Source organism: Bubalus kerabau, chromosome X, assembly GCF_029407905.1.
Source record: "Bubalus kerabau isolate K-KA32 ecotype Philippines breed swamp buffalo chromosome X, PCC_UOA_SB_1v2, whole genome shotgun sequence".
Taxonomy (NCBI): domain Eukaryota; kingdom Metazoa; phylum Chordata; class Mammalia; order Artiodactyla; family Bovidae; genus Bubalus; species Bubalus kerabau.
The window spans coordinates 102,598,193-102,624,728 of NC_073647.1; the positions used below are offsets into that span (position 1 = coordinate 102,598,193).

The 26,536-nt window shown below is 40.0% G+C and overlaps 2 protein-coding genes across 7 annotated transcripts in view; one reads left to right on the top strand and one right to left on the bottom strand.

The window, feature by feature from the left end:
• LOC129639648 (zinc finger protein 81) overlaps nt 1–26,536 on the top strand; it is a 151,684-nt gene that overhangs the window by 34,582 nt on the left and 90,566 nt on the right. For 4 of the 6 annotated variants that reach the window (XM_055564793.1, XM_055564792.1, XM_055564791.1 and 1 more), the window contains exon 2: nt 5,341–5,587. In XM_055564793.1, coding sequence (XP_055420768.1) covers nt 5,516–5,587 — 72 coding nt within the window. In that variant the 5' untranslated portion in view covers nt 5,341–5,515. Of the gene's footprint in view, nt 1–2,526; nt 2,649–5,340; nt 5,588–26,536 lie in introns of all 6 variants that reach the window. The other 2 variants (XM_055564795.1, XM_055564790.1) reach the window with 1 other exon arrangement.
• LOC129639653 (multifunctional methyltransferase subunit TRM112-like protein) lies at nt 24,606–24,968 on the bottom strand (the record flags this gene model as incomplete). Its single annotated transcript, XM_055564804.1, has 1 exon — nt 24,606–24,968. A coding segment is annotated over one exon (363 nt), but the record flags the coding sequence as incomplete, so codon positions are not given.

Below are 26,536 nucleotides of genomic sequence, written 5' to 3' on the forward strand. Positions count from 1 at the left end.
TGTTCATGTGGTGTATTACACTGATTGATTTGCGGATATCGAAGAATCCTTGCATCCCTGGGATAAAGCCCACTTGGTCATGGTGTATGATCTTTTTAATGTGTTGTTGGATTCTGATTGCTAGAATTTTGTTAAGGATTTTTGCGTCTATGTTCATCAGTGATATTGGCCTGTAGTTTTCTTTTTTTGTGGCATCTTTGTCAGGTTTTGGTATTAGGGTGATGGTGGCCTCCTAGAATGAGTTTGGAAGTTTCCCTTCCTCTGCGATTTTCTGGAAGAGTTTGAGTAGGATAGGTGTTAGCTCTTCTCTACATTTTTGGTAGAATTCAGCTGTGAAGCCATCTGGACCTGGGCTTTTGTTTGCTGGAAGATTTCTGATTACAGTTTCCATTTCCGTGCTTGTGATGGGTCTGTTAAGATTTTTTATTTCTTCCTGGTCCAGTTTTGGAAAGTTGTACTTTTCTAAGAATTTGTCCATTTCTTCCACGTTGTCCATTTTATTGCCGTATAATTGTTGATAGTAGTCTCTTATGATCTTTTGTATTTCTGTGTTGTCTGTTGTGATCTCTCCAGTTTCATTTCTAATTTTCTTGATTTGATTTTTCTCCCTTTGTTTCTTGATGAGTCTGGCTGATGGTTTGTCAATTTATTTATCCTTTCAAAGAACCAGCTTTTGGCTTTGTCGATTTCTGCTATGGTCTCTTTTGTTTCTTTTGCATTTATTTCTGCCCTAATTTTTAAGATTTCTTTCCTTCTACTAACCCTGGGGTTCTTCATTTCTTCCTTTTCTAGTTGCTTTAGGTGTAGAGTTAGATTATTTATTTGACTTTTTTCTTGTTTCTTGAGGTATGCCTGTATTGCTATGAACTTTCCCCTTAGGACTGCTTTTACAGTGTCCCACAGGCTTTGGGTTGTTGTGTTTTCATTTTCATTGGTTTCTATGCAAATTTTGATTTCTTTTTTGATTTCTTCTGTGATTTGTTGGTTATTCAGCAGCGTGTTGTTCAGCCTCCATATGTTGGAATTTTTAATAGTTTTTCTCCTGTAATTGAGATCTAATCTTACTGCATTGTGGTCAGAAAAGATGCTTGGAATGATTTCAATTTTTCTGAATTTACCAAGGCTAGATTTATGGCCCAGGATGTGATCCATCCTGGAGAAGGTTCCGTGTGCACTTGAGAAAAAGGTGAAATTCCTTGTTTTGGTGTGAAATGTCCTATAGATATCAATGAGGTCTAACTGGTCTATTGTATCGTTTAAAGTTTGTGTTTCCTTGTTAATGTTCTGTTTAGTTGATCTATCCATAGGTGTGAGTGGGGTATTAAAGTCTCCCACTATTATTGTGTTATTGTTAATTTCTCCTTTCATACTTGTTAGCATTTGTCTTCCATACTGTGGTGCTCCCGTGTTGGGTGCATATATATTTACAATTGTTATATCTTCTTCTTGGATTGATCCTTTGATCATTATGTAGTGTCATTCTTTGTCTCTTGTCACAGCCTTTGTTTTAAAGTCTATTTTATCTGATATGAGTATTGCTACTCCTGCTTTCTTTTGGTCCCTGTTTGCATGGAAAATCTTTTTCCAGCCCTTCACTTTCAGTCTGTATGTGTCCTCTGTTTTGAAGTGGGTCTCCTGTAGACAACATATGTAGGGGTCTTGTTTTTGTATCCATTCAGCCAGTCTTTGTCTTTTGGTTGGGGCATTCAACCCATTTACGTTCAAGGTAATTATTGATAAGTATGATCCTGTTGCCATTTACTTTATTGTTTTGGGTTCGAATTTATACACCCTTTTTGTGTTTCCTGTCTAGAGAAGATCCTTTAGTATTTGTTGGAGAGCTGGTTTTGTGGTGCTGAATTCTCTCAGCTTTTGCTTGTCTGTAAAGCTTTTGATTTCTCCTTCATATTTGAATGAGATCCTTGCTGGGTACAATAATCTGGGCTGCAGGTTCTTTTCTTTCATCACTTTAAGTGTGTCTTGCCATCCCCTCCTGGCTTGGAGAGTTTCTATTGAAAGATCAGCTGTTATCCTTATGGGAATCCCCTTGTGTGTTATTTGTTGTTTTTCCCTTGCTGCTTTTAATATTTGTTCTTTGTGTTTGATCTTTGTTAATTAGATTAATATGTGTCTTGGGGTGTTTCGCCTTGGGTTTATCCTGTTTGGGGCTCTCTGGGTTTCTTGGACTTGAGGGATTATGTCCTTCCCCATTTTAGGGAAGTTTTCAACTATTATCTCCTCAAGTATTTTCTCATGGTCTTTCTTTTTGTCTTCTTCTTCTGGGACCCCTATGATTCGAATGTTGTAGCGTTTAATATTGTCCTGGAGGTCTCTGAGATTGTCCTCATTTCTTTTAATTCGTTTTTCTTTTTTCCTCTCTGATTCATTTATTTCTACCATTCTATCTTCTAATTCACTAATCCTATCTTCTGCCTCTGTTATTCTACTCTTTATTGCCTCCAGAGTGTTTTTGATCTCATTTATTGCATTATTCACTATATATTGACTCTTTTTTATTTCTTCTAGGTCCTTGTTAAACCTTTCTCGCATCTTCTCAATCCTTGTCTCCAGGCTATTTATCTGTGATTCCATTTTGATGTCAAGATTTTGGATCAATTTCACTATCATTATTCGGAATTCTTTATCAGGTAGATTCCCTTTCTCTTCCCCTTTTGTTTGGTTTGGTGGGCATTTATCCTGTTCCTTTACCTGCTGGGTATTCCTCTGTCTCTTCATCTTGTTTAAATTGCTGAGTTTGGGGTGTCCCTTCTGTATTCTGGCAGTTTGTGGAGTTCTCTTTATTGTGGCATTTCCTCACTGTGTGTGGGTTTGTACAGGTGGCTTGTCAGGGTTTCTTGGTTAGGAAAGCTTGTGTCGGTGTTCTGGTCAGTGTTCTGCTCTGGATTTCTTCTCTCTGGAGTGCAATGAAGTGTCCAGTAATGAGTTATGAGATGTCTATGGTTTGGGGGTGACTTTGGGCAGCCTGTATATTGGAGCTCAGGGCTGTGTTCCTGTGTTGCTGGAGAATTTGCTTGGTATGTCTTGCCCTGGAACTTGTTGGCCCTTGTGTGGTGCTTGGTTTCAGTGTAGGTATGGAGGCATTTGATGAGCTCCTGTCAGTTAATGTTCCCTGGAGTCAGGGTTTGGACTTAAGCCTCTTGCTTCCAGTTATCGGTCTTATTTTTACAGTAGTCTCAAAATTTCTCCTTCTATACAGCACCATTGATAAAACATCTAGGTTAAAGATGAAAAGTTTCTCCACTCCTTTCGAAGACAATGGGTTTCTATTCTGGGTGCCTGATGTCCTCTGCCGGCATTCAGAAGTTGTTTTGTGGAATTTACTCGGCGTTTAAATGTTCTTTTGATGAATTTGTGGGGGAGAAAGTGTTCTCCCCGTCCTGTTCCTCTGCCATCTTAGCTCCTCCTCGGTACTTTTTTTTTATTGCCAAATAATACTCCATTGTATGCACACACCAAATTTTGTTTATCTGTTCATCAGTTGGTCGACATTTAAATGGTTTCCAGTTTTTGGCTACTATGAATAATACTGCTGTGAATATTTGTGCACAAGTTTTGGAGTGGACATGGGCTTTTGTTTCTCTTGGTAGATACTAGGAGTAGAACTGCTGGGTCATACGATGACTCTATATGGGTAGCCTTTTGAGGAACTGCCAACCTATTTTTCAGAGTGGCTGTACCATTTTAAAGTTTTACCAGTAATGTCTGAGAGCTCAGATTTATTCACATCTCACCAACATTAGTTACTGTCTTTTTTTTTTTAGCCATCCTAATGTATATGAAATGGTTTGCTAATGAATAGAACATTTTTGGTTTTGATTGCATTTCCTAAGGCATTATGATATTGAACATCTTATACTATAATCAAGGATGCAGCCTGTCCATTACCAACATTCAGACATCTACCAGGTTTTTTTTGTGGCCAAGTTATTTGATAGAATTTTGTAAAAAGTTCTATAGGCAGAAGAAAGGAAAGCATATTCTCTCTTTCTCTGAAACAACGTCATCTTTACATGTTGAAACTTTAACCTATTCATACTTTTAATTTTATTTTGCTTTTTATTTTGTATGCTTTCCTGTTTCTTTTTCATCTCATTTCTTAACTTCTCTTGTCTTAAGTTCCTCCTCAGTTTATGTGATATTTACCCTTCGCCAACAAGAACGACTAAATCTGTAGTGCCTGGATTAGTTGATATAATGAGATTGTATCTCAGCTTGGACATGGAGACAACTTCCCCTCCCTAGTTCCCTCAACAGGAGAAACAGTTTTTACCTCTGGATGTTTTTGTGGCAATTAAAAATTTTAGTCCCAGACTGTTAATAATTTCCTTATGGCATATATCTTCTGTCTTAAGAAACTTTACTTAACATTTTTTTCCAAATTATAATCATGTTTTCAACATCTATTTAATAATAGAACCATGTTTATTTTGACCTCCCACATATAAGGTACCATGTGGTACACCACTGAGAATGTGAACTTTGAAGCCAGGTAGACTGACTTCAATTTAACATCACTAAACCTCTGTTTCTGCATGCATGCTGCTGCTGCTTCTAAGCCACTTCAGTCGTGTCCAACTCTGTGCGACCCCATAGATGGCAGCCCACCGGGCTCCTGTGTCCCTGGGGTTTTCCAGGCAAGAATACTGGAGTGGGTTGCCATTTCCTTCTCCAATGCATGCATGCATGCTAAGGCGCTTCAGTCGTGTCTGATTCTGTGCGACCCCATGGAAGCCCACCAGGCTCCTCTGTCCACGGGATTCTCTAGGCAAGAATACTGGAGTGGGTTTCCATTGCCTTCTCCTCTATATGCATACTGTGAGATAATAATAATTACAGCAGTACACAAATAATGTGATTGATGTGCACATTAAATGAGATACTTCTTTCTGCATATTATATGATTCCTTGTAATAACCATACTTGCTGATATGAATTAAGTATTTATCTGGGCCAGTCTGTTGCTGAGTTGCTTAAAAACATCAACTCATTTAATTCTCACAGTCCCTTGAAATAAATATTTTTGATTTGTTTTGGCGAAAAGAAAACCTGAAGAAACATTTTCATATTCCGACAGCTAAAGGATGACAGAGCTAGAAATGAAGCTTTTGTTAATTTTAGTCTGAGTCTCATGGTCACACTCATATTCCCTTTTGATGAATGACTTGAATAGGTTGATGTCAATAGGTTGAATAGGTTGAATAGGTTGATGTGACTGTCTACTCCACAGTATTCAGTGCCATAAACAATACTTTGGTGTTCTCAGGAAGCACTTGTGGGGTGAATGCAGAATAACTGACCACATGAACACTGTCTTTCCAGGTTTCTTGGAGTCTCTGCTTAGCCCTTGGGACAGACCCTGTGGTGAAGGCTGCAGGATCTTCCATATCCAGCATCAGCAGCTGTGGTTAAGTCCACAGGTGCCCACCTGACCTCGGGTTCCTGGGAAGAGCAGGGTTGTCAGCAAGAGAACCTGCGGGTAAAGCCCAGCAGAAAGATGCCAGGCAATCGGAGTGCTGCTGGGCCGTCTCTGACCCTGACTACAGGGGGATGTGACAATTCCTGTGAGGTAAGGAGTAGGAAGAGGCACCCAGGGACAGAAATTCTGCAGAATGAAAGATAATATCTCAGTATTTTAATTTGTATGACTTTTTTTTTTTTTAAATCAGGCAACATAATCAGGGGATTTTTATTGCTTATTTATTTATGTGAATTTCCTTCTGTCCATTGTTGATTTATTTATATTAGCTTACGGATTTTTACAGAGTTTTTTTTAAAGAGTAAGGTTAATAACCTTCTATCATTCTTATATATTGGGTTGGCCAAAAAGTTTGTTTGGGGTTTTCTGTACGATGTTATGGAAAAAACCCAAATGAACTTTTTGGTTAACCCAGTATTTCTGTGAATATTTTTTGCCACTTTGTAATTTGAAATTAGTTTCTAGTTTATCTATAAGTGACAAAAGGTGCCAAATAGTTGTCAAAGTCTTCTTAAAACAATGACTCTTCGCTGCTTTGTTTCTCCCAGATTCCAGCTCTCTAGAAGCAAGCTCTCTTAAACTTTTTAATGGATTTCTTTTTAGTTTTGAACATTATCTACTGACTTTCCACTGTGTAAGGTAGAGATTTAGCTTTTCCACGCACCTCCACTCATATGCACATTTGCCTCTACCTATCACTGTTCTGATTAGATCTGTCGTGTTTATTATTGTGACTGTTTCTAGTTGAGTTGTGTGGTATCCCTGCTTACTATTTCTTCACAACTTTTACTTCTCCCTGGAATTAATGGATTGATCATTTCTTTGCTCTACTGTATACATATCAATAATTCAACTCCAAATTCTTTCTAGGTATTTAAATCTCCTCTCTGTATATTCAGTTAAAGAATCTACCTGCAATGTGAGACTCAGGTTCAATTCCTCGGTCGGGAAGAGCCCCTGGAGAAGGGACTGGCAACCCACTCCAGTATTCTTGCCTTGAGAATGCCACGGACAGAGGAGCCGGGTGGGCTACAGTCCATGGGGTTGCAAAGAGTCGGACACACACATAGTGGGATTACTTATAAACGCTCATACCGTGTTTACTATGAGCCCAGCACTGTTACACACACACTATATCTACTAACTCATCTTCGTTACAATCTGGAGAAGTAGGTACCATTGTTATTCTCATTTTATAGAAGGGGAAACTGTTGTTGTTTGTTGTTTAGTTGCTGAGTCGTATCCAACTCTTTGCAGCCCCATGGACTATAGCCCCCCCAGGCTCCCCTGTCCATGAAATTTTCCAGGCAAGAATGCTGAAGTGGATTGCCATTTCCTTCTCCAAGGGGAAACTGGGGCATAGAGAAAAACTATCTGACCCAAGTTAACACAGCAAGTAATAGCGGGGAGTGCTATCTCAACTCTGGGTATCAGTGTCTTCTCTTTGAAAAAAATCTCTCCTGGACTTGCTGAAGGCTGGTCTGGTTGCTCTCTCGCCTTCACACACAGCTATGACTTTGGTGTCTTCTGTCCACCATCTATCAGGAAATCCTTTTTACTTCTGTCTTGTATCAGATTCCCTTCCCTGAGAATCCTGTTTTTTTTCCTTCCTGTCTCCTAGATCCTGTGTCTTCCTCTTTCTTGGTTTACCCCCTAATTTGGAGGGCGGGGTACTTCCTTCAGTATATCCTTGAAAATGGATGCATGACAGGAGAACTTTATGAAGCTTTGCATATCTGAAAATGTCATGTAAAATGTATTTATGTAATCTATATAATTGTATAAATACATTTACAGAAATAAAAAAGTAATACATACCATGGAAGTATGTTTATTTGACCCTGATAATAAATTTATCTTTTTGGCTGAGTGTAGAATTCTAGGTTGGAAATCATTTTTGTGTAGAATTTTACAAACCTGTTTCCAGTCTAGTCCTTTTCCCACTCATACACACGTTTTTTTCTGCTTTTCAAAAAATCTCTTATTTCAGTTGTTGATCCTCCGTATTTTAAATTCTTTGCTCTACCGATTTCCATTTCTTTCACTTTCGTTCTCCTTCCTAGAAGTTTTTTTTAAAAGACTTTATCTCCCAAATCATCTTCTGTGTCTCTCATTAATGCTGTTCTATATTTTTGGAAGATGGAGGGATACTCAAGATACTGGAATGGTATCTTGAGACTGAAAAATGAGGCAGGCAACTCCATATAATCAATGGATCAGTTGATTGTTATAGGTAACTGACTCACAGGGTGAGATCAGGGGGCCGATGAACCAGAAGCATTCACAGCTGCCTCCTACACAGCTGAGGGACGATTGGGACAATTTCACAGTTAACCTAGGGTCTGGGGGGTGGGTACGTGCTTGGAAACAGCAAGTTCATTCCTAAGTCAAGATTTATGAATGGGCAACTAGTCCTATGGGCACTGGGAATACCTCAGTGAAGGTCTTCGTTATTATTTAAAGACTAATAGAGCCTCGAGGCCACAAGATCTAATAATCATTAAGAAATATCTATTAAAAAAAAAGAAATATCTATTAATTATTAATACAAAGCCCTTGGTGACAGAGAAGAGACTTTCTACATGGTACAGCCCTAGGCAGGGTCAGTGAGGAGGCCCAAGATGGCATCTGTTAGGATAACAACTGTACATACGTTTTTTATATATAATTTTATTTATTTATTTGTTTAGGCTGTGTTGGGTCTTCGTTGCTCCATGAGGGCTTTCTCTAGTTCCAGTGAGTAGGGGCTACTCTCTACTTGCAGTGCTCGGGCTTGTCATTGCAGGGGCTTCTCTTGCTGTGGAGGAGGGGCTCTAGGGCACATGGGCTTCAGTAGCCGCGGTTCCTGGGCTCTAGAGCACAGGCTCAATAGTTGTGGCGTATGGGCTTGGTTGCTTTGTGGCATGTGGAATCTTCCTGGACCAGGGTTTGAACCCATGTCTCCTGCAATGGCAGGCGAATTGACCACTGAGCCACCAGGGAAGCCCATGATTTTGTTTTAAATAACTCTTTTTCTTTTCAGAATTTTTGTTTAGTATCTTATCACTCTTATATTAGTAATAGTTTTTAAATTTAATTTTTAAAGGATAATACAGTCAGATGGCTCAAAAATAAAAATTTTAAATATATATAAAATTTTAAAATATGAAAAGCTATATACGGTCTAAATTCTCTTATCTTTTTCCTGTCTATTCACTTCTCCTTATTTTTAATTTTTATTTAGTTTTTGGCTGCACCATGGTGGGGCATGTGGGATCTTAGTCCCCTGACCAGGGACTGAACCCACACCTCCTGCAGTGAGTGGAAGCATAGAGTCTTAACCACTGGACCACCAGGGAACTCGCTGTTCACCTCTCTTTAATACGTATAACCAAGTTAGTTTTCTCTGTATGAATTTCTTTATGTAGGTAAAAGCAGTTGAGAGCACCCTGTTATTTTTTCTTTTTTTAGTTCAGGAAACGTAGCCCACAAGACAAATTCTTACCAGTTTTTGGTAATTTTAAATCTTTTGGTAAAATAGAAAATGAGTTATAAACCATGCTGCCATGAACATTTTTGTTCATGTCATGTATGTGTGTCCACCCTCTCTTGACCGTATACATAGGGATGGAGTTAGTGGGTCCTAGATTCAGCCTATCTTTTAAAAAAATATTTTTGTTGTGAAATATAACATATGTCCAGAAAAGCGTGCAAAACAGACATGTACAGCTCAGTAATTTTTCACTATGTAGGTCTAGAAAATGTCCATAGTTAGCATTCCAGAATTCCCCTACTTCCAAAGTCAGGTACTCTCCTGACTTTTATGATAACTTATTTCCATGGAAAAGAAAATCACAAGCCGCAGAGTGGAAGAAGAGACAGACAACAGAGGACTTGTACCCAGGATGTATAAAGAACAGCAGAACAATAAGAAAAAGCAGATGACCCTGTAGTCAGAGAGGTTATTTGAATAGGTGTGTATGTAACAAAGGAGGAAATCCAAATGGCTAGTAACACCTGAGATGGTACTCAGGGAAATCAGGGAAATGCAAAAGTGAAACCACAATGTAATCCTGCCATACCTCCACCAGAATGGCTAAACTTAAGAAGGCTGACAGTGACAACTGTTAGCAAGGATAAGGGTCTGTATCAGTAGCTCATATACTCATCTCAGTGCATATAGTTGCTGATGTATTAGCTCATATCAGGAGTCCATAAACTGCTGGTGGGAGTGTTTCCAATCTCTTTGGAAACATTTTCGCTTTCTTCATCAAAGCATGTGTAGACCATATGAGGAAACTCTTCTAGAAAATACCCAAGAGAAATCCTTGGCTAATGTACCAGGTGGTTGTTGTTGTTCAGTCACCCAGTCGTGTCCAACTCTTTGCCCTCAGGCATGAGGAGACTCCTGGACAAAAAGCTGGCAATGTTCTGTTTCCAGACCAGAGTGGGAATTAGATAAGTATTTGCCTTGAATAATCAGTTAGGCCAAATATTCATGTTGCACGAATTTTTGTGTGAATATTGTATTTTGTAAAAACCTTTTGAAAGAGAATACATGCCCTCCAATTTTGACCTTAGTCTCCCATATACCCTTTCCAAGGGCAGCTACAAGGACACACACACACACACACACACTGCTGTATCCATTTTTAAACTTCTAACACTTTTCTCATTTCTTAATAAATTTTAGTGATAATTAAATGTCAATAGATGTAAGAAGTTGCCTCATTCTTTTCAAGGCTGAATCGTATTCAATTATATGGATATATCACAATATATCCAGCCCCCTGTTAATAGACATTTAAGACATTTCCAGGCTTCCCTGGTGGCTCAGATGGTAGTGAATCCACCTGCAATGCAGGAGACCTGGATTCCGTCCCTGGGTTGGGAAGATCCCCTGGAAGAGGGCATGGCAACCTACTCCAGTATTCTTGCCTGGAGAATCCCCATGGATAGAGGAGCCTGGCGGGCTACATTCCTTGGGGTCACAAAGGGTCAGACATGACTGAGCAAGTAAGCACAGCAAGATATTTCCAGCTTTTGCTATTACAAACAATACTGCAATGAAAATCCTTATTTCATCCATATATGTATGTGTGTGTGTATATATATACACACACATACACACACATATTTCAATTAACACAAAAGGGAATATGTCTAAAGAGAAATTTCTGAAAATGGAATTCTTGGGACAAATGATATATATATATATTCATTTTTATTTTCGATTGATATAGCAAAATGACCTTCTTTGTGGGTTTTTTCAATTGTATAAGAATGCCTGTTTTTAGCATAGTCAAGACAGAACAGCATCTTGTCATATTTTTCTTTTTGGCCCATGTAATAGGTTAAAACATGTATCTTATTACAGATCTAATTTGCATGTCTTGTATCATGACTGATGTTGAATACATGTAATTGTGTTTAAAGACCCATTTATAGTATTTTTTTAAGCTGATTTTAAATTTCCTTTGCCCATTTTTCTATTAGATTGTTGCTATTTATATATGAAAGACAGTGGCTCTTTGTCTTTTATGTGCATCCCGAATATTTTCCCTCAACTTCTCAACTGTCTTTTAAAAGAAAAATTCTGGCATTTTCTCCATGCATTTCACAAAATTGTGCTTATCAATCTTTTGTGTCCTCCAAGTTTTGTGCCATAAGTAGATGGCCTTCCCTATTGCTCATCTATATATCTATTTTTTAATTCCTGCATTTTCTTTTTTTTCCTTTTGTCTTTTTTTTGGTCATGCCATGTGGCGTCCAGGATCTTAGCTCCCTGACCAGGGATCAAACCTGTGCCCCTTGAATCGAGAGCAGGGCATCTTAACCACCAGACTACCAGGAAAGTCCTGTGCATTTTCTTTTTAGTGCTTTCATGTCTTTGGTTTTGCTTTTACTTCTGTGACTATCTGGATTTTTGATGGTTGTTTTAAAGTCTTAGCTGGGGATCAGTCTTCATTTTCTTCAAGATGCTTACACATTTGTCCCATCATTGTTTGTTTTTTTTTTTTTTTTAAATTTTATTTTATTTTTAAACTTTACATAACTGTATTAGATTTGCCAAATATCAAAATGAATCCGCCACAGGTATACATGTGTTCCCCATCCTGAACCCTCCTCCCTCCTCCCTCCCCCATCATTGTTTGTTGAATAACCTATAGTTTCCCCACTAACATGCAGCACTTCATCATATATACACACATTATAATATATAATTGTGTGTGTATTTATGAACCTTATTCTCTTCTATTGATCTAATGGTCATAGTCTATATGATTCTAATTCCTCTAATAAATAGGAGGGCTAAATCTCTGATTACTCTTCTTTTTCAGAAATTTACTGTTTTCTTTACTGTTTTGTTTTCCATACACAATTTATAGTCTGCTTACTAAATTTAAAAATAATCCTCTTGTTGTCAGTGAATTTGTATTAAACTTGTATTTTAAGAGGGCCATTTGTCTCTTTATAATAATTCAGATTTATTACTGAAGTACAATGTGTGTCTGTATTTTCTTCAAGTAATCTTTGCATTTTCGATTAGCGTGATAAAGTTTTCTTCAAGTGTATTTTTGACATCAGTGCTTGTTTCTGTTATCTAAATGAAAAATTACAATGCAAATGTATATGAATGTATATCATTACAAATTGGAACTAAAATGAAGAGGTACACATAAAAGGTAGTTGGAGAGTGAGTAAAAGGAAAAATGAAGAATCCTATGGTTCTCTTATTCTTGTTCAGGAGAACAATATAGATAGACCTTATTAGAGAAACATGCATACAGTTATGGTTCCCTTTCCTCCACATCCTCTCCAGCATTTATTATTTGTAGATTTTTTGATGATGGCTGTTCTGACTGGTGTGAGGTGATGATACCTCATTATAGTTTTGATTTGCATGTCTCTAATAATTAGTGATGTTGAGCATCTTTTCATGTGCCTGTTGGCCATCTGTGTGTCTTCTTTGAAGAAATCTCCATTTAGGTCTTCTGCCTATTTTTGTTTGGGCTGTTTGCTTTTTGGTTACTGAGTTGTGTGAGCTGTCTGGATATTTTGGAAATTAAGCCCTTGTTGGTCACATCATTTGTAAATATGTAAGGGAGACAAATGCCTAATCTCAGTTAATCATTCATGAGACAGATAATGGGGAGTTAAAGGGTCTGTGTCTGGCCTTGTCCACAGATTCAGGCACAAGGAGAAAGCTCTGCATTTGGCCTTGTCACAGGTAAACAAGGGAGTCATTTCCAAGTTGTATGGGGTCATGGGAAAGAGTGGACAGCCAGACTTACCTAAGTCATGTGGGAAGAATGGTTCTTTGTGGTAAGTCATTTCTCAAAAAGGAACACAGATGAGGGGTGAGGATTTCTTGACTTTCACTGTTTTGGGGGCTTAGGTGAAGTTCAGCATTGTCACAGGTTGTCAGTTCTGTTTGAAAACTTGAGTCTAATCCTAAATGTCCATGCCAACAGACACGCATTCTTCTGCCCCATAGAATTGCTGAGCGATGGCCAATGGAAATGGTTTAGGAAGACATTTGGAGGTGTTCACAGGTGTTCTGAGTGTTCGATGCAGGAGCTGGGGCCCTCCCTGCTGTTTGTGACAGACTTCTTAGCAAGATAAAGGGGAATGGTGATAATATCCTAGTCGTAGGTATTGGAAGACCTGACAGTCAGTTAAATTTAAGGCTCTTGTAATTTGGGGGAGATGTGCCAGGGCATTCTTCTTTGTGAGGAAGGCTTCAGGGGGTGGTTCTGAAAGACAAAGATCATTAATGTCTTTTGCTTTCCTCTACTTCTGAGGTCTAAGGTGTTTTCTCCTCAGGTTCTGTGTTGTTGCTCGTCTTCTACTGACAGAAAATCATTAAGGCCCATTCTAGTAGCTATAAATTCACCTTACCCCCCAATTATCTCCTGCTACTTACCAGACCTTTTATCTGAATGGATCACGTACAAGAGAGACAGGGACATTTTTCATGAATTCACAGAGATCCATTAGGTTGTGTACTTTGGCCTATGTGGGTCACTGTAGGGGGACATAGTAAGCAGTGTACTGAACCAAGTAGTAATTAGCCTTTTGATCTAGGACAGTGTTCATCCAACGAGATAATCCAGGTAACTGAACAAGAATTAAATTTCAATCTGTAGGCTCCCCCACTGCTGGCTGGGCTGCCATCCAGAGGGTTAGCAGCCAGGCTGGTCTAGGTCACTCGGTGAAAGAAAGATTATACCCAGGATGTTCAACAGAGGATCCCACATTGTCAAAATATGTCCCTATAACCCCTGATCTTAATTAATTACCCAGGGAGTAGCTGAAAAGAGCTGATTCCTTTCCAGCTATATTCATTGACCCAGCTGCCATAATAGGGTGTATGAACCAGAAGCAGGTAAGGGTGGTAGACTCAGAAATCCTTTGGAGTCCATTTAAAAATTTTTTTAAACATATAAATTTTATTTTTCCAATGATCATTATTATTGCAAAAAAGTGCTTAATAATGCATAGAAAGTAAAAGCCTCTTTGTAATCTCATCCTGGAGAGTCTGCCAGAGAATTATCTGAAAATTTCCAGGAAATGTTTGGTTGATTCTTTTTGTGATATTAGAGGTTGTTAGCCTGATCCATTCTTTATTAGGTTCCTCATTAGTTTTTTATCTGATGATTGATTTTTATCATTACCTAGATCATTAATTCGCTCAGTCATGTCCAACTCTTTGTGACCCCAATGGACTGTACAGTCCATGGAATTCTCCAGGCCAGAATACTGGAGTGGGTAGCCTTTCCCTTCTCCAGGGGATCTTCCCAACCCAGGGATCAAGCCCACGTCTCCTGCACTGCAGGCAGATTGTTTACCATCTGAGCCACCAGGGAAGCACCATTAATTCACGAGGAGTTACAAAATGGTGATGTTCTAATTCTGTCGTTTCTTCTGAATTTATTGGTTGGAATGTTTCTATAAAGAAGAACTTTCTCTCATCAAAGCTGTATTTTCCCTTTTTCTTTGACTGATAAAAAGCTCAAGGGGCTTGCCTCCAGCCAGGCTCTGGGTTTATGGATGCTGGACTTCCTTCTGTGTTCCCCTTAACAGGAACCCACTGAATCAGAGCTCTATTCTGGCCTATGTTGTTTTAGCACTGGCATTTGCACTGTATTGTTTTTATGCATTTCTAGTATCCCCTATGGAGAAGGCAATGGCACCCCACTCCAGTACTTTTGCCTGGAGAATCCCAGGGACGGGGGAGCCTGGTGGGCTGCCATCTATGGGGTCACACAGAGTTGGACACGACTGAAGTAACTTAGCAGCAGCAGCAGCAGCAGCAGCAGTATCCCCTAAGGCAGCATTTAGTCACATTGAACTGTCTGGGCTGCCATATTTTCTCCTGAGGGTACCAATTATTGTTTTTAGGGCTCCTACTACATAGGTTTGATTGATCAGTTCCTAATCTGAGTCCATTTTTGAGGAGACTGTTCTAGTGCTTGACCATACCAGATGCAGTGGATGGTAGTGAGTGTGGAAGTCCATCAGATACCTTGACTATCAGCCTATCATTACATGACTTTTGCAGTAAAAGGCGTACTGTTCTCAGGCTGCAAATAAATAGTCCAGGATGCTGAATACCTGACACTGATTAATTCTAAGGGCCATAGTGGAGTGGCTGGAGTCAGCTGAGCAGACTGAAATTGCAACACTTCAATCTGAAAAAATATCAACAGTTGTATGCAACAGCATACAGTGAAATCCCTGAGAATGGGTTCTTGAGATGCGATGCTGTGTGCCAGGAGCAGGCAGGCCCACCATTCATGCAGTGTGCTATTCCTCATCCCAACAGACCATTTTTTAGAAGGAGTCACAGTTTGGCCGGCCACGGTAACTTCTGCATCAGAAGGATATAGTCTTGTAATTTGTGCCCAGTCTGTGATGATAGATGTGTTTGTTGCCATGTCCATGTGATGACGGATGCAGAAAAATAATAGCAGTGATCTGGGTCCTGAAAGCTCCATCAGCAGTATGATTCTAGTCAGTGGCATCAGAGAATGGACCCTTACCATGAGACCTACATAGGTGACCCAGACCATTCAGTTAGCAGCCTTGATTTGTTTCCATTACTCACCATACTAAAGAGGGCCGTCCAGCCTCCCAGCCGGTAGTCTTCCAAGTGGGAGACTGAACAACTGGACGTTGGCTGTAGCTCCAGAGTCAATAGATATCAAAGGGAGTACTGGCCAGAGTTATAAGAATAGCCTTGAGTTCTGCCTGCTGAAGGGTGTGCCCACATCCATTCTCAGTTCTGCTAAGGTTGAAGAGCCCAGAGTAGAATGTTAGATTCCAGCTAAGCCCAGTCGTTAGTGGATCAGGTTCAGGCATTTGAGGAATCGTCTATGAATCAAGTGCCCCACAAAGCCCAGCAGCCTTGCTCTATGGTTGGCAGAGTGGGAAATAGATTTTCCCCCAAAGGGATAGCTGTCCCATTTTCCTCTGAAGCCAAGATGCTGCTGGAGCCAGGCCAGCTGTGCTCTTGAATATACTCTTTGCTTTTGACAAATGGAGGCTTGTTGGATACTTCCCACCTTGTCAGTCATCGAGTCTGACTTGACCTACACCCAGATGGGACTATCAGGCTAGATGGCCTCCATGGGTCAGGTGTTCAGTTTGGACAAGGGCCCAGTAGAAAACTAATTGCTGCTTTTCATAAGGGGTGTAGGTAGTAGCTGTGTAAGGAAGAAGAAAAGCTGGTACCCTAAGGAGCTTTTCCAAATGGGCTTCCCTTTGCTACTGGCCCCAGCAGGCAATACCATCAGTTACATAGACTGGTAACTCAGCAGGGTCATTGAGGCTTTGAGGACCCTGAAAGTAGAGAGCAGAGAATGTGCCACAGCATGCAGGATAGCATCCTATACTGGCCCATTGGTTTGGGCCCCACTCAAAGGACATTGCAGTTTAGCAAATATGAAGGATCTAGTAGAATGTCTAGGCAAGGCACATACTGTCTCCTTTTCCCAAAGAGCCCAGGATAGTGCTGAACTTCCTTTCTTGGCGTAGGGTTCAAAGAGGTAGAAGGTTTTCTTTGACTGCAAGAGGAATAGAGCGTCATGAATCCATCCTGAGGTCCCAGACACTTTATTTGCGTTTTGTCAGGGTTTACCAGCCACCTCTGATGTGGCAAAGGCATGATAATACTATGGGTGGAGCCATTGAGACTAAGCTTCTGACTGGCCAACCAAGACTTCATCTATACAGTGAAAAGTTTGGACAGTGGAGGGTAGAGGCAGTCTTGTTAAAGTCTGACCCACTCACTCACTGGTGGTGCTCTCATTACCCCTGGGAGAGTACTGCCAACGTATATGCAAGGTCTTGCCATGTGAATGCTGATTGGTCTTGGTGCTTGGTGTGAAGAACTGGGAAGGGGCGAAGATTTTAAGCTAACAAGCTGGTGTGCCACAGTTTCAAGTATGTTGACAGAGGCCATGAGACTCCTGAGTCAGTGATGGGATACTTTATAGTCACAGAAAAATCAGTAGCCATAGTCAGCATGTTTGCATTTTAGGGGAAAAAAAAGTTAAAGCTCTTGGCAACCCATGAAATCTCTGCAAATATAAAATAGAAAATGGTTTTGTTATGGAATAAGCATCAAAGCCGGGCTTCCTGGGTAGCTCAACTGGTAAAGAATCCACCTGCAATATGGGAGACCTGAGTTCGATCCCTAGGTTGGGAAGATCCCCTGGAGGAGGGAATGGCATCTCACTCTAGTATTCTTGCCTGGAGATTCCCCATGGACAGAGGGGCCTAGTGGGCTGCAGTCCGTGGGGTCACAAAGAGTCAGACACAACTGAGAGACTAAACACAGCACAGCACACAAGCATCAAAGCAGACCAGTGTGCATCACAAGCAGTTAGCTAAAGAGATTGCAAAGACAGAAGGAAATCTCATTCATCCTTTTCTGTTGACAGAGCATATAGAGTCCATTACATGCTGGTTTTCAAGACACATGATAATTTATCAAGTCCTCATGCAAGAGGACTTAACAGGACAATTTGTCATACATTCTTTTGTAGTTCATCCTAAGTTCAGCTGATAATGGGAGTGGCTATCTGTGCTAGTTAATTGCCTTTATCCAAAGGCAAAATTGAACTTCTCTTTTTTCTATGACAATCAGATAGTTACAGCTTAGAGCCAGGCACCTAGGATAAGGTGACAGAGAGATAGAGTACCATCTTCCTTAATGTTTACATGTCAGTGAGGTGGCCCTTAAGAAAACCCTTAAGAAAATCCCAGGTCCTTAAGAAAAACATTCCTGGGTTATAATGCAGACAAAAGGCTTATTTAACCATTTAAACAATTTACATATATTTTGATATACATGTAAGTGGCAGAGGAAGCATTTACAAATACCAGTTTTCTCAAGGAAATACTCTAAGGAAAGGGAGAAGATCTCTTTCAGTAACAGGGAAAATTCCATTTTTAAAAATCCTTGCACTTTCAATTTATAATAACAGCACATTTTTCTAATTATCTCCATTGTAATTTCTACCTTTGTCTGGGCAGTGTGCGGCCACCTAAATATCTAGCAAGTCCATATAACAGCAAAATAAAGCAGTTAGGAAAATCACCATAGGATGAATTTTAAAAGTCAGTGCAGTCTTCAGAACAGGAGAAAATAATAGCAAATGAAGCAACTGACAAAGAATTAATCTCAAAAATATACAAGCAGCTCCTATAGCTCAATTCCAGAAAAATTAATGACCCAATCAGAAAATGGGCCAAAGAACTAAACAGATATTTCTCCAAAGAAGACATACAGATGGCTAACACATGAAACACATGAAAAGATGCTCAGCATCACTCATTATCAGAGAAATGCAAATCAAAACCACAATGAGGTACTATCTCATGCCAGTCAGAATGGCTGCTATCCAAAAGTCTACAAACAATAAATGCTGGAGAGGGTGCCGAGAAAAAGGAACCCTCTTATACTGTTGGTGGGAATGCAAACTAGGACAGCCACTATGGAGAACAGTGTGGAGATTCCTTAAAAAACTGGAAATAGAACTGCCATATGACCCAGCAGTCCCACTGCTGGGCATACACACTGAGGAAACCAGAAGGGAAAGAGACACATGTACCCCAATGTTCATTGCAACACTGTTTATAATAGCCAGGACATGGAAGCAACCTAGATGTCCATCAGCAGATGAATGGATAAGAAAGCTGTGGTATATATGCACAGTGGAATATTACTCAGCCATTAAAAAGGATACATTTGAATCAGTTCTAATGAGGTGGATGAAACTGGAACCTATTATACAGAGTGAAGTAAGTCAAAAAGAAAAACATCAATACAGTATGCTGCTGCTGCTGCTAAGTCGCTTCAGTCATGTCCGACTCTGTGCGACCCCATAGATGGCAGCCCACCAGGCTCTGCCATCCCTGGGATTCTCCAGGCAAGAACACTGGAGTGGGTTGCCATTTCCTTCTCCAATGCATGAAAGTGAAAAGTGAAAGGGAAGTCACTCAGTCGTGTCCGACTCTTAGCGACCCCATGGACCACAGCCCACTAGGCTCCTCCGTCCATGGGATTTTCCAGGCAAGAGTACTGGAGTGAGGTGCCATTGCCTTCTCCGTCAATACAGTATACTAATGCATATATATGGAATTTAGAAAGATGGTAACGATGACCCTATATGCGAGACAGCAAAAGAGACACAGATGTAAAGAACAGTCTTTTGGACTCTGTGGGAGAAGGTGAGGGTGGGATGATTTGAGAGGGTAGCGTTGAAACGTGTATATTATTGGATGTGAAGCGGATCACCAGTCCAGGTTCGATGCATGAGACAGGGTGCTCAGGGCTGGTGCACTGGGATGACCCTGGGGGATGGGATGGGGAGGGAGGTGGGAGGGGGATTCTGGATGGGGAACACATGTGCGCCCGTGGGTGATTCATGTCGATGTTTGGCAAAAACCACTACAATATTGTAAAGTAATTAGCCTCCAATTAAAATAAATAAATTTAAAAAAGAAAAAGAAAAACAAGAGAGACCATTTACCTTTCTCAGATTGAAAATAGTTGAAAACCCAGAAAGTTTACCTTTCTAAGGCATCTTTGCACCTCCTGATACCTCTCTTCCAACAGCTACAAGGATCAGAAACATCATGTTCTCTTCTGACAGCACAAATATGTCTACTGTTTGAAGGGACATCCACTACGATAGCTTATGGTACAATACTGTCTGTCCACTCCTATCTTTGTTAACTAGGGTTTTTGTTTATGGATATTGCAGGTGTCAACTAGGTGTAAGAAGGAAAGCCATATAATAAAGTTTACACCAGGGGGGAAGGGAATAAAAAAATAAAAGTTAGTGCAAGGAACCTACTCTATAGCACAGGGAGCTCAGCTCGGTGCTCTGTGATGACCTAGATGGATGGGATTGGGGAAGGGGTGTGGAAGCGAGGTCCAAAAGGAAGGGGATATATGTATACATATAGCTGATTCAGTTTGTTGTACAGAGGAAACTAATACAACATTGTAAAGCAACTGTACTGCAATTTTTTTAAAAAGTGCGATATACATGTTGGAGGAAAAAAACCTTTAAATATGTCTTACCAATAGTTATAGCACATTCTTGATTAGCAATTGTGAAGAAGTTCTCTGTTACTCATATGTTATTTTTATAAATTGTTATGTTATCTTTGTTGCTTGCTCTTTCAAATGATTACTTATTTAAGTACTACTTTGTAGTTCCTAAGGAAATGGCAACCCACTCCAGTATTCTTGCCTGGAAAATTCCATGGAGAGAGGAGCATGGCAGGCTACAGTCCATAGGGTCACAAAGAGTGGGACATGACTGAAAACTAAAAAAAAAAAACAAAACACAAAACTTATGAAGTCTTACCCAACCCAAGCCCAAGGAGTAGCTCTCTGGAGGCCTGATAATTAATTTTTAATTGAGTTTTTTCTTATAAAGTCCAGTGAATTTCTCCTGAGTTCTTGTCTTTCAATAATTAGCATCACACACACATAATATAGCGATGCAGTAATGGTTCCATCTCCCCAGATAATATTTCCCAGATGCAAAACACAAAGACACCCATAGTCATTTCTAATATATTATTATGAAACACTCTTCGAAGGGTACAGATGGAACTTCCAGTGCTTAATGTATTTGGCTTTAATTATTTTGGGACTTCCCTTGTGGCTCAGCTGGTAAAGAATCCACCTGCAATGCAGGAGACCTGGGTTCGATTCCTGGGTTGGGAAGATCCCTTGGAGAAGGGAAAGGCTACCCACTCCAGTATTCTGGCCTAGAGAATTTCATGGAGTGCATAGTCCATGGGATTGCAAAGAGTTGGACATGACTGAGTGACTTTCACTTAATTATTTAAGTCTTGAGGAACAACCCAGCCTCTGAGCCATTGCTTGCATTAGTCCAAATCAGTAACAGGCATGCAAATCTCCATGAATAATAGGCATCTTCTTTTGTTTATCCGTACCAGGACTGGAGAGAATGTGCATCCTAAAATTAATCCAGTGTCATAAGACCTATCCTCTGCAGTTGCTAGCTATAAATGCTAGATTTCTGTTTGTCTATTAATTAGATGATTTCATACTATTCTTCTATCCCTACTGGTAAAGCCATAGTCTAACACTAATTCACTGAGTGTTTGTTCCTTTGAATATGAACAGTGCTGTAATTCTGAACTAGTGATGCTATTCTGGAGTTATTTGATAACTAACGGCTTCTAGACTGTCCAGTTGAGTGGCTCTGAGACCTATATGGTGATTTTTGCTCTATTATTACATCATTCCAAACAGTCCAATTCCCATATGTTCTCAATTTTTATTTGATTTGAGTTTCCACGGCTTTTAAACATTTTGTATGACATGATTCCATCCGGTTGTATTCCATGCAGTTGTATTATGTACTTTTTTAATTATTCCAAAACACTAAGTTTATTATTCAAAGTCTCACTATCAAAAGAGTTAGCTATACCTGTGCCTGCTCCTGTTTCTTACAGGATTGTAATCTAATAAGCCTCCTTTTGCTCTTGTACAGCCCCAAACAGGTCCCTTATACAGACTTCATACTGAGAGAGCTCAAGAGATATATGTCTGGTTTTGAAGACTGGTATTAGCCTCAGATATATTAAGAGAAACTATCCACCAATAATCCTAGGGGGCTATTAAAATAGGCTCAGGGCATTGAAATATTCCATATGTAGTAGGGAGATCTCTTTTATATATATAGAGAGGGGTCTGTTGATAGGTTTCTCACCAGTTTGGATGAGGTAAGTGGCCCTAGGAGTAAAGAATCTGCCTGCCAAGGCAGCAGCACAAGAGACTTGGGTTCCATCCCTGAGTCAGGAAGATCCCCTGGAGGAGGGCATGGCAACCCACTCCAGTATTCTTGCCTGGAGAATCCCATGGACAGAGGAGCCTGGTGGGCTACAGTCCATAGCGTAGCATAGAGTCAGACACAACGAAGACACTTAGCACACACAAGCAATTTACTGTGACTGTCTTTACAGCTATCAGTAGTTTTATTGAACAAAACTCCTGCAGTAGTAAAAGTGAGAGAGCAACAGTTCTCTTGATTGTAGTATAGTTAAGAGAATTCTTCTATAAAGATCCTTCCAGTGAAAGTAGTTAGCAAAACATTTTTTGTGTCAAATTTAGGGCTGGAGTATCTTGATTCATATTAGTTACTTTGCTTTGGTATTATCAAAAATTACTCATGAAGATGGTTCCACCTTTACTCTGCCAATAATTGGGTTGTTTCAGATTTTAAGTCCAGATCATGTCTGTTCTAGGAATACAGTATGGAATTGATCGGAAATATGTAATTGTGGAGACCATTATTTGGAGCATAGGAAAAAAAAACAGTGTAATATATGTTTTCTAGTAAAATCTGATTCTTAGGTAATTGAAATAATCCTCCTATGACAACGCCAGCAAGGCAGTCTATGAGAATAGTAATGTTTGCTTGTAGGGGATGAAAAAAAATAATTTTCTTTCCACTCCTCTAAGTTCTTGGCTGAGAGCCCTTTAACAAAAGACAAATTAATATGAGAAAACAAGTTTATTAACTTATATACCTCAAGTATATATGGGTGATACCCAGGGAACAATGAGTAGTAACTCAAAGCTGTGGCTTAGAACGCTTGCTCATATAGCATCTTTAACAAAGAATAGTAAATTTATGGGGAAATGACAGGACAAAAGAAAGCAGTTTTAATCTTCCAAGGGCAGCATACTGTGGGAAGGTAAATATATGGGAGGAGACTAATGGTAGATAAAGGCTAGTTAATAAAGTTTGTTACGTAGGTGCCATCTCCAGGCTGAAAGGATCTAAAGTTGCCTCCCATGATTAACTTTTGTCCTCCTGATAGAGAAGAGAAGAGAGACATTGTTGAAAATTTATATCTTTAAAAAATGTTTATTGTAGTATAGTTGATTTACAGTGTTGTGTTAGTTTCTACTGTACAGCAAAGTGAATCTGTTATACATATACATATACCCATTCTTTTGAAAATTCTTTTTCCGTATATGTCATTACAGAATGTTGAGTAGAGTTCCCAGTGCTATTCAGTAGACTCTTATTAGTTATCTATTTTCTAAATAAATAGTAGTGTATATATGTGAATCCCAGTCTCCCATGAAAATTTTTATCTTGCTTTTAGGCAAATGGGAGGGCAGGGAGCTTTTCTTGTACCTGCTTCTTCTCAACTCCATTCAGCTCAAAATAATCCTTATGCCAAAGTGGCGTATTCTGCTACCCTTCAACGTCTTTTCAGTTGAGCTCAACACCAGTATCAGTCACTCTAGAAAACTTAAATTTCAAGTCCTTTGTGGGAGCAACAGTCCAGTCCTCCTGAGGTGCTAGCTTCACAGGAAAAGCATGGATCCAATTTTTTTTAACTTGGATAGCCTTCATGGGGAATGAGCACTTGAAAAGGTTTCTCCCAGTGTGCGGACAGCCTGTCTTTTCCTGGGACACTTTTATGTAGATGAGATCTCCTTTTTGATAGATGTGGCAGACTTTTTACAGGGGGTCCTTCCAGGTTCTTATGACTTTATGTCTCAGAGTTTCTGAGGAAGAGAGAAACCCTGTTAAGACCTGAGTGTGATTTTGGGAAGATTCAATTAAATTAGGCACAGGACATGGTCTCAGACCAAAATTCATAGGCCTGCTATTTATAAGTTCAAAGAGAGTGATTTCATGCTTGCTGGCAAGGGTGCTCTAATTTCTAACAAGCTAGTGGTAAAGCTGTAGGCCTTTTTACCCTAATTGGTTGCTGAATCTTGGCAAGTAAGTTTCTTCAGAGCTTGATTCATTTGTTGTATTAATACATGTCCACAGGATTAAGAATGATAGGGTGTATGATAGCTTATAGAAATCTGCAAACATTTTATAATTCCTGAACACCAGTGGAAATAAAGTGACTTTCTGTCTGATTCAATATGCCTGGTATCCCCAAGGTGTAAATTATATTTATTAAGAGAACCTTTACCATTGCCTGAGCATTGTCTTTTTGAAGAAAGGAAAACTTCAGGCCATTCTGACATCATACACACCATAAATAGACAAAACCTCTTACCTTCTGCCAGCATCACTTCTATGAAATCCAACTACTAGCAGTTCCTGTTGGCTAAGTTGCTTGGGGAAAACTTTTGGTGCTTACCATGGGAGTAGCCTATACAGAATTCTGCTGACAGATAGCACATCTCTTTAATATGTTTTGAGTGAGTTCATCTTTTTGATAGTTGTAGTGAGAGTCTCATGCCTTTAAAATTGCTCTTAACTGAGTTTGTTGATGACACAATGATACCAGCCAAGTATACAGACCATGGAATAGGAATTATATTGTTAGGTACTTTCCATAGTACAGTCAAACTTCTTTTTAGCCTTTTTCTTAACCCATTTGTTCATTTCCTTTTAGGAGGCATATTATTATTATTATTATTTTGGTTTTGAACCTTAAATGAGAAAAATATATAATATCGAGCTCAAAAACACTGTGTGTGGTGTGTCACTGGGTCAAGGGTTAGGGATACACAGGATAGGACTAGCAAACAAGATATGTGTAAACAAAGATACACACAATCATAGAGTGAAAAACTGGTGCCTGGCACAGTTTAAGTCTCAGTTTCCTCATCGCTCAGCAGCATATTGGGGATCCCATGGCTGATGGGGAATAGACGTCCTGACTTTGGGCATTGCAGGGTGCCCAACACCTCCACCTCCAGCAGCACGTGGTGCATCTTTCTCAGAAATTCCTCGTTATGCTCATATCCCTGAGTCGGTTCTTTAAGCACCTCGGTCAGATGCAGGGTGTCCACAACCTCCAGAAGCACCGCCCACTCCACTTTGGGTATCATACGCACTATGAAGTCAGGGTTGAACTCCACAGGATTGATACAGACCTCGGTGGCCTGGAGACGTAGGGGGAAGCCACGGGGCCCCACCCCCTGCACGTACAAGCTCAGTAGGTTCAGAAGACATATTATTTAAAACAAAATGAAAGTTTCTTGTTGTATTAGAAGTGGGGCTTCTAAGTTGAATTGGCTTTGTTTTAACAGTGACTTTTGCACCTCTGTCAGCAAAATCATTGCCTTTAGAAATTTGGTCATTCTGCCCTATGTGGGCTCTACAATGGATTACTAATGTCTGAACAGGTAGCTGCAAAGGTGCTAATTACTTGGATATTGATTTTCCATGAGATATTTTAGTTCCCACTGAAGTCAAGAATCCCCCCCCCCCTTTTTTTTTCAAATTTGTCTCATTACACAACAGACACCAAACACATATTTACTATCAGTATGTAGGCTCTCTTTGGGTCTTGAACCAAGATTTGCAGCCCTAGAGCTGTTATTAACCTGGCTGTTCAATTCAGTCACTCAGTCGTGTCCGACTTTTTGCAACCCCATGAAACGCAGCACACCAGGCCTCCCTGTCCATCACCAACTCCCGGAGTCCACCCAAACCCATGTCCATTGTGCTGGTGATGCCATCCAGCCATCTCATCCTCTGTCGTCCCCTTCTCTTGCCCTCAATCTTTCCCAGCATCAGGGTCTTTTCAAATGAGTCAGCTCTCCGCATCAGGTGGCCAAAGTATTGGAGTTTCAGCTTCAGCATCAGTCCCTCCAGTGAACACCCAGGACTGATCTCCTTTAGGATGGACTGGTTGGATCTCCTTGCAGTCCAAGGGACTCTCAAGAGTCTTCTCCAACACCACAGTTCAAAAACATCAATTCTTCTGTGCTCAGCTTTCTTTATAGTCCAACTCTCACATCCATACATGACTACTGGAAAAACCATAGCCTTGACTAGACGGACCTTTGTTGGCAAAATAATGTCTCTGCTTTTTAATATGCTGTCTAGGTTGGTCATAACTTTGCTTCCAAGGTATAAGCGTCTTTTAATTTCATGGCTGCAATCACCATCCACATTGATTTTGGAGCCCAGAAAAATAAAGTCAGCCACTGTTTCCACTGTTTCCCCATCTATTTGCCATAAAGTAATGGGACTGGATGCCATGATCTTAGTATTCTGAATGTTGAGCTTTAAGCCAACTTCTTCACTCTCCTCTTTGACTTTTATCAAGAGGCTCTTCTTCACTTTCTGCCATAAGGGTGGTATCATCTGCATATCTGAGGTTATTGATATTTCTCCTGGCAATCTTGATTCCAGTTTCTGCTTCCTCCAGCCCAGCGTTTCTCATGATGTACTCTGCATATAAGTTAAATAAGCAGGGTAAACCTGGCTGTTGCTACTGCTGCTGCTAAGTCACTTCCAAAACTTAACTACTAAGTCTACTATTGACCGGAAGCCTTACAGTTAACACAAACAGTTGATTAACACCTATTTTGTATGTTATATGCATTAACTGGGTGGTAGCAGTAAAGAAGCCGCCTGCCAGTGTAGTAGATGGGCCATGTAGGTGGGTTTGATCCTTGGATGGGGAAGATCCCCTGGAGAAGGAAATAGCAACCCACTCCAGTATTCTTGCCTGGAAAATTCCATGGACAGAGGAGCCTCCCTGGAACTACAAAGTCAGACACCACTG